Source organism: Takifugu flavidus, chromosome 14 (assembly GCF_003711565.1).
Source record: "Takifugu flavidus isolate HTHZ2018 chromosome 14, ASM371156v2, whole genome shotgun sequence".
Classification (NCBI taxonomy): Eukaryota; Metazoa; Chordata; class Actinopteri; order Tetraodontiformes; family Tetraodontidae; genus Takifugu; species Takifugu flavidus.
This window is the reverse complement of record NC_079533.1, coordinates 5560919-5579666: the sequence shown is the minus strand read 5'-3', so window position 1 is coordinate 5579666 and position 18748 is coordinate 5560919. Positions and strand designations below refer to the sequence as shown.

The 18748-nt window shown below is 44.0% G+C and overlaps 1 protein-coding gene across 1 annotated transcript; it reads right to left on the bottom strand.

The window, feature by feature from the left end:
• Positions 1-6776: 6776 nt before the first annotated feature.
• LOC130537643 (odorant receptor 131-2-like) lies at positions 6777-8587 on the bottom strand. Its single transcript, XM_057054582.1, has one exon. The coding sequence runs from the start codon at positions 8585-8587 to the stop codon at positions 7634-7636; it is 954 nt and encodes a 317-aa protein (XP_056910562.1). The 3' UTR covers positions 6777-7633.
• Between the last annotated feature and the right edge of the window lie 10161 nt (positions 8588-18748).

Below are 18748 nucleotides of genomic sequence, written 5' to 3'. Positions count from 1 at the left end.
GTATGAGAAGTCCGCGGTGTAGAGGGTGAACAGGAAAGGAGCCAGAACTGTTCCCTGCGGGACACCGGTGCTGCAGAGAAGCCGATCTGACTGGGAGCCCTTCACCCTCACAAACTGTGGTCTTTGTGTGAGGTAGTCTAGAATCCATGTTGTGAGGTGGTGATCCACCCCAGCTACCTCCAGCTTGTCCCCCAGCAGCCTGGGCTGGATGGTGTTGAATGCACTGGAGAAATCAAAAAACATGATCCTCACAGTGCTTCCAGCCTTCTCCAGGTGAGTGAGGGAGGTGTGGAGGAGGTAGATGACGGCATCGTCCACCCCGATGCTCGGCTGGTAGGCGAACTGCAACGGGTCCATGAAGGAGCTCACCAGTGGGCGCAGGTGATCGAGGATGAGTCTCTCCAGCGTCTTCATCAGATGAGACGTCAGAGCCACTGGCCTGTAGCTGTTGAGCTCCTTGGGGTGCGGTGTTTTCGGCACTGGGACGATGCAGGACGTCTTCCACAGCTGTGGCACTCTCCCCAGCCTCAGGCTCAGGTTGAACATGTGACTGAAGATCCCACACAGCTGGTCTGCACAGGACTTCAGGAGCCTGGAGCTGATGCCATCCGGACCCGTCGCTTTCCTGGCCCTGTTCTTCTTCAGGGCCTTCCTCACCTGGTGTGGTGTGAGGGACAGGCTGGAGCAGGGAGGTGTTGGTGGGGGGGATGGGCATGGGCCAGGGTGTGAAGTGTCGGGAATGTGTGAGCTGAAGTTCATGAGAGAGGGGGAGGAGGGGGGACAGGAGGAACAATGGGTTGCAGGCACAGACAGTGGTGGGGGTAGCAGCAGAGGAGACTGGGCTGGGGGAGGGGTGGGTACCTGATCAAATCTATTGAAAAACAAGTTCAGGTCGTTAGCCCACCCCCGGTCGCCCACAGGTTGGGACTTCAGCTCCTTGAAGCCCGAGATGGTCTTCAGGCCCTTCCATACCCCACAGATGTTGTTCTGCTGCAGCTGGTTTTCCATCTTCCTCCTGTAGTTGTCCTTCTCCTGTCTGATCTTCCTCCTCAGTTCCCTCTGCACAGTCTTCAGCTCTTCCTTGTCTCCAGACACAAAAGCCCTCTTCTTCTCCTTCAGGAGGGCCTTTATGTCTGGGGTGATCCAGGGCTTGCTGTTGGAGAAGCTCCGTACAGTCCTGGTGGGTACGGTGTTCTCCACGCAAAAATTAATGTAGTCAGTGATGCAGCTGGTGAGGTTGTCAATGTCCTCCCCATGGGCGTCGCTGAATACATCCCACAGGGTCGTGTTGAAACAGTCTTTCAGGGCCTCTTCGGCTTCTTCGGACCATTTCTTCACTGTGCGGGTGACAGCAGGCTGCCTCTGCACAAGAGGTTTGTACACAGGCTGGAGGTGTACAAGGTTGTGGTCGGCACGGCCCAGGGGAGGGAGTGGGAGAGAGTGGTATGCCTCCTTGGTGTTGGCATAGAAGAGGTCCAGTGTTTTATTGTCCCTGGTGTGGCATGTGACGTACTGGGTGAATTTGGGCAGAGAAGATGATGGAGAGGCATGATTGAAGTCTCCAGAGATGAGGAGGAGGGCGTCAGGGTGCTGTGTTTGCAGCCTGCTCACTGCTGAGAGCAGGACATCACAGGCTGCATCAGCGTTAGCAGAGGGGGGGATGTACACAACCACCGCGAGGGCATGTGTGAACTCCCTCGGCAGGTAGTGAGGCCTCATGCTAACGGCTAACAGTTCGATGTCCTTACAGCAGTGCTGCTCCTTGATAGTGATGTGCCCAGGGTTACACCATCTATCGTTCACAAACACTGCCAGTCCTCCTCCCTTCCTCTTACCACTCTCCCTGCTTCTGTCTGCCCGTAAGAGAGTAAATCCTTCAAGTTGTGCGGCCGTGTCCGGAGTTAGCGCGGTTAGCCAGGTCTCCGTAAACAGCAGCAGGCTGCTCTCCCGGTACTCCCGCTGATGCCGGGTCAGCGCCGCCAGCTCGTCCATCTTGTTGGGGAGAGATCCGACGTTCCCCATGATGATGGAGGGCAGGACGGGTCGATAGCGTCTCCTCCTGGCACGGCGCTCGACCCCGGCGCGGCATCCCCGTTTCCTCCTCCTCAGCTCGGGGGGCAAATCGGGTCGCTCCTTGGGCAGCGGCGCAGAGCTCCGCAGGGCGAACAGCTGATCCCTGCTGTAAACAAGCGAGCCGCGGCTCCGCGAAGGGTCTCCGGACGCGGTATCAAAAAGTGAAGAAATGAGAAGAACCACCAGTGCAAACTCCATGAGTCTTACGTACATGGTGAGGGTAAATGAAACAAACCGAACGCACCAAAAACAAAGGTAGTAGGTGCGGAAAAGAAGAAAAAAGTAAAGGAAAAGCTCGAGGGTGAGCGGGAGCTGTTGTTACAGGCTGCCACTCGTGCGGCGCCAGTTGAAGAACTAGTACCTGAGCAAGGTGACCTGAGCAAGGTGACCTGAGCTGGAAGACCGAACAACTGGAAGGGGCGTCTCTACTTTTGACAAAAGGCCAAAGCGATTGCTGAAGAAATGGACATTGAGCACTTCCAAGGAGGTCCGTTTTGGTGTTTTCGCTTTATGAGGAGGCGGCATCTCTCCATACGCGCAAGGACAACTGTTGCGCAGCGGCTGCCCGCGGATTACCAGGAGAGGGTGGCCATCTTCCGCACCTACTGCCGCGACAAGATAACCGCGCCCAGCCACATCACTAACATGGATGAGATCCCTCTGACTTTTGACATCCCTTTGACCCACACAGTGGAGAAAAAATGGACCAGTATGGTGGTGATACGCACAACGGGACACGAGAAGTCGTCGTTCACCGTGGTTCTCGGCTGCCATGGAAACGGACAGAGCACTGGATGACGGAAGGCGAACACTCCTTCACAAAGACTATGAGGCAGCGGCGGGCAAGTTATGCCACCATATGCGTGTGGATTGTAGACGCATGGGCTATGATACCGTCTTCATGTATTGTAAGAGCTTTCACAAAAGCCGGCATCAACGCTGAAGCAGAACCGGTCGGTGAGTCTGATTCAGATGATGAAGAGGAATTCGGGATGTTGGACATTGAAATAACGCAGCTGTTTAATTCAGATACAGAAGATGACAACTTTGATGGTTTTGTGGCGGAAGAATGAATATTCTGTTCAATAAATGTGTCGAAACTCACCGTTTTACCTTCTCGTTGTTATTTTTTACTGTATGTTTTAGCATGTGCCTAATAATACGGTGTACCTTATGTATGTTTTAAATACAGATATAGCACCCGTAACTGAGACTGTGCCTTTTATTACAGTGTGCCTTATGGTCGTGAAAATACAGTAACTAATAACTTGGAGTGATAGATTGCTGCCACTCCCCCTCCTCGGCCAGTAACACAAGCAATATGATCATTAAGATGGGTAGGAGGAGTAGATTCGTCCTCACGCACCAGCTCAGGCTCCTTTCCCACCAGAAAGGTCACATTCCATGTCCCTAGAGACAGTTTATGCAGCCGGGGATCAGACCGCCAAGGTCCCTGCCTTCGGCCACTACCCAACATACAATGCTCCCGACCCCCTTGGCCCCTCCTGCAGGTGGTGACCCCATGGGAAGGGGGTCCCATGTTGCCTCTTCGGGCTGTGCCCGGCCGGACTCCATGGGCAGAGGTCCGGGCGCTCGCCAACGTGCCCCACCCCCAGGCCTGGCTCCACGAGGGGGTCCCGGTGACCCGCATCCGGGCAAGGGGAACTTGAGACCAATATTGTTATTTATCATTGGGGGGTCCTGGGATACGCTTTGTCTGATCCTTCACTGGGGACAGGGAAGTCTGGGCTTCTCTTCTTAGGCTGCTGCCCCTGCGACCCGACCCCGGATAAGTGATAGAGAATGGCTGGATGGATGGAGTAGATTCATTTAAGCTAACATACTCCTCCTCCTGAAGCCAGGTCTCAGTTAGACAAAATAAATCAATGTGATGATCCACTATCAGGTTGTGCACTAACAGGGATTTGCACAAAAGAGAGCTAATATTTAATAGTCCACTTTTAATTGTGATGGTAGTTTCTGCAATTTGTGTTTTGGTATTGATTTTAATAAGATTATGGTGGTTGACCGCTCCCCTGCTCTGTGCTTGGTGAACTTTTAACCGTGGAACAGAGACTACCTCTATAGTGTTAAATATCTTATTGTTGGTGGATGAGGGTTCTATGGAAGCAGCAGAGAGGTGTGTAAGACTACAACTCTGCATCCTGGTCTGGACCCTGGTTTGTCAGGTCTCTTTGGGTCGAAAATAAATTGGCCAAGTTACTAGAAATGAGAGAGGCACATCCTGGGTGGGATGGACACCGTCTCTCCTAATCAGACCTGACCAGGCCTTCATCTCGGTCTAAATTTTGTACAGGGTCTGGTTTGGAGTTAGCATCTTTCCTTTTCAAAAATGTCTGTGTAGATGACCACCCAGATCATTAGCATGCAAATGGTCCACAGGGGCTATATATTTTCAAGCTCTCTCCCCAGCGATTTCAGAACTGAAGAAGCCTTCTGGATAGAAGGCGAAACGTCTTCAAGAGAAGAAACCCAGTCCAAGTGACATAGAAAACTACCTTGGCTTTTCAAAAACTTTTCCATTGTAGTATCTGAAGCTATGTATCTATTCTCTGCAACTCTGTAAGAATTCAACTTGTTTTTCAGCTATCTATCCATTCTGTGCAGGCCGTAGAAATCTGTAAGGCCTCGACTTGTTTTCCAAACAATCTGGCGCTGTCTCACAGGTGTTTCATGTCTCCTGAGACTTTTACATTTCATAGGATCATGATGGATGCCTTCCTCCTTCCTTCTCCTTCTTATTAATAATTAGACTCTATATCATTTGGTCGATTAGACTGTGTTATGAAGCCATCAGAGAAGAATGTGTTTACTTGGTTGTATAAAAGAGCGCTACTGGAATAAGTCTGGAGGAGATCTTCAACATCAGGCCCACGAGATCTCCCGTGGACAAGCTGCAGCGTCCAATTGATGCCTGACTTTTCTCTCCAATAAACATCTCTTCAAACCAAGTCTGCGTCTGTGAAGATTCCTTCCTCATCAACACATCTCGGTTACCATCAGAAGAAATTAACCACACCATCACTGTCACTTAGTATCGCTACCCACAATGCCACTGTCACGTTACCTGACGCATCCAAACATCACTAATTCTCTTGTCTCAAATTACAAAGCAATTAGCTACTTGCTGTCACCAACTGATATGGAGGACTGTCACATGGCTACTCTGCCAATCGATGAGAAGACAGGACAGACGCTCGACAATGGCACATTATTAGGGGATAAAAATTCCTTTATTTTCAAAAAATATTTTTAGACCAATTACATGAAATTATGTCATTTCCCATGGCACAACAGACAACGTCTCAAGGCACACTAGTGTGCCGTGGCACAGTGGTTAAAAAAGACTGCCCTGACCATTGCTATGACAGTTTTTCAGTAGTTTTCCCTCACAAATGCTGCCTACCAAGGCCTCAAGAACAGTTTTGCCCCAACTCTCTTCCTTCCCCTGTCTAGGCTTGTTGAACAATTCATCGAGAAGGTTTTGTGCTTTGGACATTGCTATATCGCAAAAGGGATGATAAATATAAAAAAAGACTAATTTCTGTGATTTTTTTTTGCAAAGAAATTAACCTCCCATGTTAAAGAGTATTCTTCTTTACTTTTTATTCATTGTATCCCGCACCATGTACAAGAACACACAAACCAGAAATGTGGCAATAACTTGCCTTTTTTTGCATTTCAAAAGTATCACAACACAACATATGCTGTTTGCTTAATATTTACTAGCACACTGTTTTGTACCCAGATACAGGTGGCAGCGCTAGATCGGATCAAAAAAATGTCACATGGGTAAATGTCTCGTCTTACATTCATTTGCATACTGCAGCCTCATCTCCATGAAGATCATTTGTAAGTGCCTATGGGTATTAATAAATGTTGGGGTCTTTAATTAACCAGAACTTTGAATTTTTAATGGGTGTAAATGTGACCCACAATGCCAGCAGCTGAGAGCAGGATTATGACAAATACATTTACTGGTTTTTCTCATCTCTTGGAAAATGTATCCCAAAACAGATCAGGGACACTTACAATGTAAATACCTTAAAATGTGGGCAACAGTGACTTTAGCAACTACTCATGCGCAGTTATGTAATCTGACTTTGATATATGACACTTAGTTCTAAAAGACTAGACTTTGGAAGATTTCCATACAGAAACTGTAACCCTAACCCTACAGTGTCTTGCAAAAGTGTTACAATTTCTTCAAATATTGTCACACTTATATAAGCACAATGCCATCACCACTATGTGTCAGGATGGGAATAAAAAGTGGACTCAGATGCAGAGAAAGTTTATCAGGACAAACCACTGTTATTGAACAGAATCTATGAGTTCCTTGAAATAATGTCAAATCAAATCATCCTTATTTATATAGCGTCCATTATAATCAGCATTACCTGTAGGCATGGAAGGGAGGAGGGTGGAGGGGAGGATACAGGAATGGAGAAAAGAAAAGAAAATGAAACAGGAATTACAGGACACAAGGCAAAACCACACTGTGGTGTGACAGGATGTTTGGTAAAAACACCCTCAATGTATATATCAGCCAGCGGTATATTTGTTGTAACCGTATATTTTTGAAAATGACAGTGGCAGAAAAATGAAAACTGGGAAAAGCTCAATTTCTGAGCTTCAGCTAAAAAAAAAGAACAAGCTCACAGACAGCAGATACGGTAAAAGACGACAAGCCTGCTTTTCTGAATCTTATACATTAAATGAGGGCACTGGCAAGGATAAAAATATACGTATACAGAACTTTTTACAACATTGTTCGTCTGCATTAAAACTCTTTTGCAAGTATCAATTTGTACACAGTAGAGAATGAACTGAGGCCCAGTGGCACTGGATGCAGCAGCAGCATTTTGTGAAGTTTTTGAGGCGTAGCTTTATCTGACTTGATGCCAACTTTTCTGCAGCGGTCACATTAATAAAGGAGAAGGAGATGGCCACCTGACTCATTCTTCTGGTAGAATGTTTTTCAGAGAATGCAATTCTAGTAAGAAGACAATGCTTGGGCCCAAAATGCACAGCCAAACAGTCTGAAGGTTTTAGCATGTCCATCGCAAAGAAAAGTGTAAGATAGTGATGTTGTCTTCTGATACAAAACACGGTTATTTTGATAATATTTCACTTTTAATATACAGCATACATGCATGAATGTCTGAACACCTAAACAGCAACACCCCAGCTACACTTTAAAACATTATTCAAATTCTTATTCTGTGATAAGTAAAGAGGCTGGCAGGACACAAATATTGGGGCTATATAAAGGACACAGCAACTTCAACTCCTCAACTACACATTATTCATTCAAAGACAACAATTGCTCTTTTCTACAATAGAGCAAAATGCAGAACACAAATACAATTATATATATTATTTTTTTCCTTTCTAGAATAGGTTATATTCAATAGGTCTGTTCATAGGATAGGGTGTGCTAATCACTCTATTAGTGGCTAAATAACCCCACAGAAGCACTTAATTCAACATAATATATATAAGAATATCTATTTATTACAGGTTGGGAAAAAAAGGTCTATTTGTAACCTTTAGCTGGAAAGACTGAGAGTGTGAGTCGGCAGCAGAGATAGTAAAAGAGGACAGGTCTGATTAGCTGATCTCTTATGCCATAAATGAGGGCACTGAGACATCTGGGAAGAATAAAAAAACACACATATAAAACATTTTGTACACGAATGAGCACTAGCCTTGTTACAATTCTTGACAACGCGGCAAGTATCGGTTTGTACACAGTGGAGGACAAACTTAGGCCCAGTTGTACCAGATGCAGCAGCAGTGTGTTGCGAGCTTTCTGAGATGAAGTTTTGTCTGTGGAAGCTAACCTGACTGCAACAGTCACACCGATGTAGGAGAAAGCAATGGCCACCCCAGCTGACACAAACAGAAGGCAGGTGTACGCTCTGTCATAGGTATCAGACAGGGGACCAACAAACAGAGTTATACTTGAGCAAAACTCTTCCATCTGCAGCCCCTTCAGTTCTGGATAATTTACCAAACTAACTCGAATTAGACCACTTAGCAAGCTAAACGCCCAAATAACAAATATCATCAGCCCTGTGTTTCTAATGGTGATGACAGCAGCGTGCCTCAGTGGGTAGCACACAGCTACATACCTCTCCAAAGACATCACCACCAGAGTGAGAGGAGAAATGTCACTTGTGATAACACCAACCACATTAAGAATGCCACACAAAGGATAAGACATTTTTATCAAACAAGCAGCCAAAATGTAGAGAACCTGACTCAGAACCATCTGTATACTGTCTGCAAAAAGGAGGTTAAACAGCAGAATGTAACGGGAGGTCTCACAGAACACTGCTTTACTCCTCAGGCTGAACAACATGATTCCATTGATGTAGAGGAAAACACAGCAGGGTACTGTAGTCAGACTGGAAAACATCATTCTCTCTAGTAATCCCTGATACTGCTGATCAACAGTGACATTAAATAAAGACTGAATTTCATCCATTTCAGAGAAAATACATCAATTAAAACTATAACATTGGAAAACTCACTAAAAGTGATTTCTCTTACACAATGTAAATAAAACTAACCTATGAACAGGATGGAACACCTGAAAGCATTCAAAAACCCATTTCTTCTGGTGAAGGTGCCAACTTTGTCGTTTCTACCTGTATGAAATTCTCTGATCCCTTCTGTAACCCTCAACACCATAAGTGAGTTCTGTAATAACACCCACATCACCACGTGACACAATTGCATGACTGCATGATGAGTTTAACATCCATTTGGGAATAGGCTACATTTCTTTTGCTGTTGCTGTGTTCTGGTCATCTGCTACTTTCCATATAGAACATTACTCATTGTTATTTATTAATATTAAGGTAAATAGAATGATGCAATAAAACCAATTTACAAATGGATGTTTGATATCCTCATTCTCTATCTGAGATAAGGTCTTTTTACATGGGGAACTTGGTTCTTTGAAGTGTGAATTGACATGAGAATGGATGGGTTTGCCCACGGCTTTATTGGGAGGATAAGGGGTTTTGCATTTTGCATACTTCTCAAAATTTTTGTGTTGCTAAAGAATATCAAAATATTTAGAAGCTTATGTTGAGACCAACATCAAGCTGCTGCCAATACAGAGGCTGCTGAGCCCTTTTTGACATCTAACTGTCACGACTAGCGTAGGTTTTTTTTTGCCATTTGTTTGTGTTTTGTTTTCTTGGTTCTTTCTCTAGGGCGGGGGTGCTCACACTTTTTCAGCATACGAGCTACTTATGAAATGACTAAACCTTCAGCAGGACCAGGCTCATGTAGGGGGACCCTCCTGCTGATGGCCGCCTGGGTAGTGACAGGAGATGGGGGAGGAAAGGTAGAGGTGAGAATAGGTAGAATATAGAAATACATATGTATTTACAGAAGAAATAAACATCACTAGAGAGGAGAGGGGAAGACACGAGGAGAGGAGAGGAGACCATGACCCAGTGGGGTAACAGAGGCCTGTCAGGTGATCATGTTTCTGGACACCGGCAGCCTCGGCCTATAGCAGCATAACTAAGATGTAAACCTAATGATTAGACGACCCCCTAACTATGATAATTTGTCTGTCTAGGATAGTAACTGGAACTACAGAATTACTCATAATAAGCTTTTTCAAAGAGGTAGATTTTAAGTCCAATCTTAAAAGTAGAGATGGAGTCAGCTTCCTGTACCTGGATAGGGAGCTGGTTCCACAGCAGGGGGTCAGGTAGCTAAATGCTCACCCCCCATTCTACCACTAGAGACTCTAGGGACCACAAGTAGACCAGCATTCTGAAAACGGAGTGGTCTATTTGGATGATAAGGTGTCGCTAGCTCCTCCAGGTAGGATGGAGCTAGGCCTCTGAGGACCTTGTAGGTCAGAAGAAGAATTTTAAATTTTTTTCTAAATTTCATTCAGGCAGCCAATGAAGAGACGCCAGTACAGGAGTTATGTGATCTCTTTTGTCAATACCTGTCAGAACTCTTACCTGCGGCATTTTGGATCACCTGGAGGCTTCTTAAAGAGTTGTTTGGACACCCTGATAATAAAGAATTACAATAGTCCACCCTGGAAGTAACAAATGCATGAACTAACTTTTCAGCATTATAGCTTTCTGATACTTGTGATGTTCCTCAGGTGAAAAAAGGCACTACTAGAGACTATTTTAATGTGGGAGTTGAAGGAGAGATTTTGATCAAAAGTTACTCCAAGATTCCTCACAGAAAGACTAGATGTTAATGAGATACCATCAAGAGTGATCATGTGATCTAATCTATCCCTGAGAGGCTGATGACCAAACACCATGACCTCAGTTTTTCCTGAGTTAAGAAGGAGGAAATTTGAAGACATCCAGGACTTTATGTCTTTAAGACAGGTCTGAAGCTTCACTAACCTCTCTGGTTTCATGGATAAATAAAGCTGAGTGTCATCAGCAAAACAATGAAAATTTATCCCCTGCTGCCGAATAATGTTCCCTAAGGGAAGCATGTACAAGGTGAAAAGGATTTGTCCAAGTACAGAACCTTGTGGAACTCCATGGCTAACCCTACTGCATTAAGAGGGAACACCATGGACATGAGCAAACTGGTATCTATCTGATAAATATGATCTAAACCAGTCTAGTGCACATGTTCCAGTCTATGTAACAGGATGCTGTGATCAACTGTATCAAAAGCAGCACTGAGGTCCAGCAGAACCAGCATAGAGACCAGTCCATGATCGGAAGCTATGAGAAGATCATTAGTGACTTTAAGAAGTGCTGTTTCTGTGCTGTGGTGAGCTCTAAAGCCTGACTGAAACATCTCAAACAGGCTGTTCCTCTGCAGGTGCTCCAGTAACTGAGTCACCACCACCTTCTCTAGAACTTTAGAGATAAAAGGAAGGTGGGATATTGGCCTATAATTTGCTAAGACATCAGGATCCAGTGATGTTTTTTTAAGCAACGGCTTAATCACTGCCACCTTGTAGGACCGGGGTACATAACCTGACACTAAAGAACCATTGATCTGGTCCATGTTGGATCGCGATACCTTTCAAGTGTAGCTGCCGATCCGCGTGTTCTTTGAATGAAGACTTCGAGAAGAAAAGTACCAATTTCAAAATGTATTTAACAATAGAACCAATTCCAGATACAAATATTACAGAGCTCCGGGCCAGTTCATAACCCTAGCAACAACAGAGTCAATTGTCAGGGCATGAAGTCTGACAACCTAACTATCCCTTGGCCCAGTCTTTTATAGTAACACACATGCAAATTCTCAATGTTCATGCAATCCAATCCAGATCCCCTGCTGGGATGACCTTGTCCTCTTCTTCCAGTCCCATTTGGTGTTGGTACAGTCCTTCTTTTCCATTATTTTCCCAGGTGGTCAGATCAAAGTTCCCATTCTTCATGCAAATAAGATCATCAACCCCCTGATGTCCTGTATACAATGAGTGTTTAACACCCCCTGCCTGACTGGTCCTGAGATTACAGTGGAACAAACAACAATCCTGTGAATGGAATGTCTCTGTTCTTTATTACATTTGCTAATGAGTCTACCTTGCCTAACTTCTAAGAGAAGACAGGAACATATGGTGAAACACATAACAACAAGATAAAGACAATTCTCAACATCCAGGATAGAACTGCCTATCAATCGTAAAACATCCTTCAACAGGTGTGTTGGGATGGGATCTAAAAGACACGTGGTGGTCTTGGATTTCTGAATTAGCGATGACGCCTCAGAAAAATATATAGGGCTGAAGGAGTTTAAGGGCTCGTTGGAGAACCTGTATGTTCCCACAGTCAGCACATCTGGTGATGGTCCAGTTGTTGGGATGGCCTGGTTGGCTTTCTCTCTGATAGCTAGAACTTTATCAGTGAAGAAGCTCATGAAGTCTTCACCACTAAGGGAAGAAGGGATACGTGGATCTAAAACACTGTGACTCTTAGTTAATTTGGCCACAGTGCTGAAAAGAAACCTGGGGTTGCTCTTATTTTCCTCAATTAAAGAAGAAAAATAAGCTGTTCTAGCCTTGCGAAGGGCCTTTTTGTAAACTAATAGACAGTCTTTCCAGGCTACATGATAGCTGTCTATTTTACAAGAATGCCACTTCCTTTCCAGTCTTCGCACTTTCTGCTTGAGGGTGCTGATATGTGAATTATACCAGGGGGCACACCTCCTCTGATTTACTATTTTCTTTTTCAGGGGGGCAACAGAATCAAGCGTGATTCTCAGTGAGGTCGCTGCACCTTCAGCAATAGAGTCAACCTCAGCAGGGCTAAGATTATAATGATTGATCCCTGGGGAAACACACGGTGGTCCTGGGATTAGCACAGGGATAACTTCCTTAAACTTAGCTACAGCATTATCTGAAAGACATCTGCTATAGTAAGACTTTGTTCTGAGCATAGAAGAATCCTTAATCATAAATGTAAAAGTGATCAAAGAATGTTTGTCTGACAGGAGTGGGTTCTGAGGGAACACTGACACATGTTCTACCTCAACACCATAAGTCAGAACTAGATCTAGGGTGTGATTGAAGCTATGAGTTGGTTGGTTTATCTGCTGGAGGAAACCAACTGACTCCAGTAATGAGATGAAGCCATTTCTAAAGCTGTCATTTCCAATGATAATGACTTTGTCCGTTCTAAGGACCAAGTCAGATAAGAAATCAGAGAACTCAGACAGGAACTCTGAATGTGGACCAGCAGGGGGCCGATATACAACTACAAACAGAAGTGGCTTTTCTGCCTTCCAGTTCAGATGAGTGATGCCAAGCTTTCAAATGAACTGAAGCCATGTTTTGGTCTGGGATTAATTAATAACTTGGAGTGATAGATTGCTGCCACTCCCCCTCCTCGACTAGTAACACGAGGAATATGATAATTAAGATGGGTAGGAGGAGTAGATTCATTTAAGCTAACATACTCCTCCTCCTGAAGCCAGGTTTCAGTAAGACAAAATAAATCAATGTGATGATCCGCTATCAGGTCGTGTACTAACAGGGATTTACACAAAAGAGATCTAATATTTAACATTCCACACTTAATTGTGATATTAGTTTCTCCAACTTGTGCTTTAGTTTTAATTTTAATAAGATTTTGGTGATTGACCGCTCCCCTGCTCTGTGCTTGGTGAACTTTTAACCGTGGAACAGAGACTACCTCTATAGTGTTAAATATCTTATTGTTGGTGGATGAGGGTTCTATGGAAGCAGCAGAGAGGTGTGTAAGACTACAACTCTGCATCCTGGTCTGGACCCTGGATTGTCAGGTCACTTTGGGTCTAATAAAATTAGCCAAATTACTAGAAATGAGAGAAGCACCATCTCGTGTGGGATGGACACCGTCTCTCCTAATCAGACCAGGTTTTCCCCAAAAAGTGCTCCAATTGTCTATAAAGGCTACCTGGTTTTCAGGGCACCACCGTGACAGCCAGCGACGAAGCGATGACATGCGGCTAAACATCTCATCGCTGGCCAGATTGGGGAGGGGACCAGAGAATGCTACGGAGTCCGACATTGTTTTTGCGTAGTTACACACCGACTCCAAGTTAATCTTAGTGACCTCCGACTGACGAAGACGGGTGTTGTTGGCTCCGACGTGAATAATAACTTTACCAAATTTACGTTTACGTCTCGCCAGCAGCCATAAATTTGCTTCTATGTCGCCCGCTCTGACCCCCGGAATGCACTTGACTATGGTCGCTGGAGTCGGCTTCACGTTGCGCAAAACAGAGTTGCCAATTACCAGGGTCGGTTTCTCAGCGGGTGTGTCGCCGAGTGGGGAAAAGCGGTTAGCCACAGGAAGCGAGTGGGCCTTTGTTTTGGGCTACGCTTCCTACGAACCGTCACCCAGCCGCCCTTGCTAGCCGGCTGCTCTGCTGCTGCCGGGGGACCGCTAGCTGTAGCTACGCTAGGCGGCTCCGCAGCAGCTAGCTTATCCTGGCTACTTGACGCAACTCCAGCTAACTCCAAGCTGCGGAACCGCGTCTCAAGCTCGCTAAGTCTAGCCTCCATAGCCATAAATAAACTACACTTTCTGCACCTATTCCCTTCACTAAGGGAGGCAGAGGAGTAACTAAACATTTTACACGCTGAAAAGACAAAGACACCGGGTGAAACAGACAGTGAGGCCATGCTAACGCTAGTAATCGGCGAAGCCCTGTATTTGTTTAATATGGGTTGTTTCTCACTGTTGATATCAGGTGACGAGAATGTCCCAAGTGTTCAAAATTTTAAGTAAAGTGAATACAACACACCAAGTGTTCAATATTAAGTGAATACAGCACCCCGTGCACAATGCAACCAACGAACGATTGAGAAGACAGGAAGTGACACAATACTCACCCGGAAGCTCTGATGATGAGATCGGCTCCGGTGATAAATTCATGAGATGGTGGAACACTGCCTGGTACCTCCGGGTAGTTGTGATATGGACAGTCCCTTTGCCAATGACCATACCCTTTGCAGGCGTGACACTGATCTCGGCCTAAGTACCCGCCTATCAAGCCGTATCCCTGCCCGCCACGTCTCCCACACATGCCTCCTCTAGGACTGACCCAATACGGGTTTATCGGAGCAAAATCTTGTTGCGGACCTAACTGATCTGACTGCACCTGGCGAGAAAACTGCTGAACCATCTGTTTCTCTTCCTTTCGTTTATCATTAAGCTTTTTCCGTGCCTCATCTAACTGCATTTTTAGGAGCTGTTCCTGTGCTGTCACCACCCATTCTTTCTTTCCCTGTTGTTTAGCTTTAAATGTGTTGATGTGGTGTGAAAGATGTCTCTCCCAGACATCTGCCGTACTGCCTGGAAGGTCAGGATTTCCTTCCATGGCTTCTTTCACTAATTGTGGAAGTCCTAAAATTAAAATTCACCTAAAAAGTCCTAAAAAAGCTCTTTTCACTTGTTCACCCCGGATAAGTGATAGAGAATGGCTGGATGGATGGAGTAGATTCATTTAAGCTAACATACTCCTCCTCCTGAAGCCAGGTCTCAGTTAGACAAAATAAATCAATGTGATGATCCACTATCAGGTTGTGCACTAACAGGGATTTGCACAAAAGAGAGCTAATATTTAATAGTCCACTTTTAATTGTGATGGTAGTTTCTGCAATTTGTGTTTTGGTATTGATTTTAATAAGATTATGGTGGTTGACCGTTCCCCTGCTCTATGCTTGGTGAACTTTTAACCGTGGAACAGAGACTACCTCTATAGTGTTAAATATCTTATTGTTGGTGGATGAGGGTTCTATGGAAGCAGCAGAGAGGTGTGTAAGACTACAACTCTGCATCCTGGTCTGGACCCTGGTTTGTCAGGTCTCTTTGGGTCGAATAAAATTGGCCAAGTTACTAGAAATGAGAGAGGCACATCCTGGGTGGGCTGGACACCGTCTCTCCTAATCAGACCTGACCAGGCCTTCATCTCGGTCTAAATTTTGTACAAGGTCTGGTTTGGAGTTAGCATCTTTCCTTTTCAAAAATGTCTGTGTAGATGACCACCCAGATCATTAGCATGCAAATGGTCCACAGGGGCTATATATTTTCAAGCTCTCTCCCCAGCGATTTCAGAACTGAAGAAGCCTTCTGGATAGAAGGCGAAACGTCTTCAAGAGAAGAAACCCAGTCCAAGTGACATAGAAAACTACCTTGGCTTTTCAAAAACTTTTCCATTGTAGTATCTGAAGCTATGTATCTATTCTCTGCAACTCTGTAAGAATTCAACTTGTTTTTCAGCTATCTATCCATTCTGTGCAGGCCGTAGAAATCTGTAAGGCCTCGACTTGTTTTCCAAACAATCTGGCGCTGTCTCACAGGTGTTTTATGTCTCCTGAGACTTTTACATTTCATAGGATCATGATGGATGCCTTCCTCCTTCCTTCTCCTTCTTATTAATAATTAGACTCTATATCATTTGGTCGATTAGACTGTGTTATGAAGCCATCAGAGAAGAATGTGTTTACTTGGTTGTATAAAAGAGCGCTACTGGAATAAGTCTGGAGGAGATCTTCAACATCAGGCCCACGAGATCTCCCGTGGACAAGCTGCAGCGTCCAATTGATGCCTGACTTTTCTCTCCAATAAACATCTCTTCAAACCAAGTCTGCGTCTGTGAAGATTCCTTCCTCATCAACACATCTCGGTTACCATCAGAAGAAATTAACCACACCATCACTGTCACTTAGTATCGCTACCCACAATGCCACTGTCACGTTACCTGACGCATCCAAACATCACTAATTCTCTTGTCTCAAATTACAAAGCAATTAGCTACTTGCTGTCACCAACTGATATGGAGGACTGTCACATGGCTACTCTGCCAATCGATGAGAAGACAGGACAGACGCTCGACAATGGCACATTATTAGGGGATAAAATTCCTTTATTTTCAAAAAATATTTTTAGACCAATTACATGAAATTATGTCATTTCCCATGGCACAACAGACAACGTCTCAAGGCACACTAGTGTGCCGTGGCACAGTGGTTAAAAAAGACTGCCCTGACCATTGCTATGACAGTTTTTCAGTAGTTTTCCCTCACAAATGCTGCCTACCAAGGCCTCAAGAACAGTTTTGCCCCAACTCTCTTCCTTCCCCTGTCTAGGCTTGTTGAACAATTCATCGAGAAGGTTTTGTGCTTTGGACATTGCTATATCGCAAAAGGGATGATAAATATAAAAAAAGACTAATTTCTGTGATTTTTTTTTGCAAAGAAATTAACCTCCCATGTTAAAGAGTATTCTTCTTTGCTTTTTATTCATTGTATCCCGCACCATGTACAAGAACACACAAACCAGAAATGTGGCAATAACTTGCCTTTTTTTGCATTTCAAAAGTATCACAACACAACATATGCTGTTTGCTTAATATTTACTAGCACACTGTTTTGTACCCAGATACAGGTGGCAGCGCTAGATCGGATCAAAAAAATGTCACATGGGTAAATGTCTCGTCTTACATTCATTTGCATACTGCAGCCTCATCTCCATGAAGATCATTTGTAAGTGCCTATGGGTATTAATAAATGTTGGGGTCTTTAATTAACCAGAACTTTGAATTTTTAATGGGTGTAAATGTGACCCACAATGCCAGCAGCTGAGAGCAGGATTATGACAAATACATTTACTGGTTTTTCTCATCTCTTGGAAAATGTATCCCAAAACAGATCAGGGACACTTACAATGTAAATACCTTAAAATGTGGGCAACAGTGACTTTAGCAACTACTCATGCGCAGTTATGTAATCTGACTTTGATATATGACACTTAGTTCTAAAAGACTAGACTTTGGAAGATTTCCATACAGAAACTGTAACCCTAACCCTACAGTGTCTTGCAAAAGTGTTACAATTTCTTCAAATATTGTCACACTTATATAAGCACAATGCCATCACCACTATGTGTCAGGATGGGAATAAAAAGTGGACTCAGATGCAGAGAAAGTTTATCAGGACAAACCACTGTTATTGAACAGAATCTATGAGTTCCTTGAAATAATGTCAAATCAAATCATCCTTATTTATATAGCGTCCATTATAATCAGCATTACCTGTAGGCATGGGAGGGTGGAGGGGAGGATACAGGAATGGAGAAAAGAAAAGAAAATGAAACAGGAATTACAGGACACAAGGCAAAACCACACTGTGGTGTGACAGGATGTTTGGTAAAAACACCCTCAATGTATATATCAGCCAGCGGTATATTTGTTGTAACCGTATATTTTTGAAAATGACAGTGGCAGAAAAATGAAAACTGGGAAAAAAAAAAAGAACAAGCTCACAGACAGCAGATACGGTAAAAGACGACAAGCCTGCTTTTCTGAATCTTATACATTAAATGAGGGCACTGGCAAGGATAAAAATATACGTATACAGAACTTTTTACAACATTGTTCGTCTGCATTAAAACTCTTTTGCAAGTATCAATTTGTACACAGTAGAGAATGAACTGAGGCCCAGTGGCACTGGATGCAGCAGCAGCATTTTGTGAAGTTTTTGAGGCGTAGCTTTATCTGACTTGATGCCAACTTTTCTGCAGCGGTCACATTAATAAAGGAGAAGGAGATGGCCACCTGACTCATTCTTCTGGTAGAATGTTTTTCAGAGAATGCAATTCTAGTAAGAAGACAATGCTTGGGCCCAAAATGCACAGCCAAACAGTCTGAAGGTTTTAGCATGTCCATCGCAAAGAAAAGTGTAAGATAGTGATGTTGTCTTCTGATACAAAACACGGTTATTTTGATAATATTTCACTTTTAATATACAGCATACATGCATGAATGTCTGAACACCTAAACAGCAACACCCCAGCTACACTTTAAAACATTATTCAAATTCTTATTCTGTGATAAGTAAAGAGGCTGGCAGGACACAAATATTGGGGCTATATAAAGGACACAGCAACTTCAACTCCTCAACTACACATTATTCATTCAAAGACAACAATTGCTCTTTTCTACAATAGAGCAAAATGCAGAACACAAATACAATTATACATATTTTATTTTCCTTTCTAGAATAGGTTATATTCAATAGGTCTGTTCATAGGATAGGGTGCGCTAACCACTCTATTAGTGGCTAAATAACCCCACAGAAGCACTTAATTCAACATAATATATATAAGAATATCTATTTATTACAGTTTGAAAAAAAGTT

What these genes read in the sequence shown, in the direction of transcription:
- LOC130537643 (XM_057054582.1), bottom strand. Translation starts at nt 8,587, where the DNA reads ATGGATGAAATTCAGTCTTTATTTAATGTCACTGTTGATCAGCAGTAT.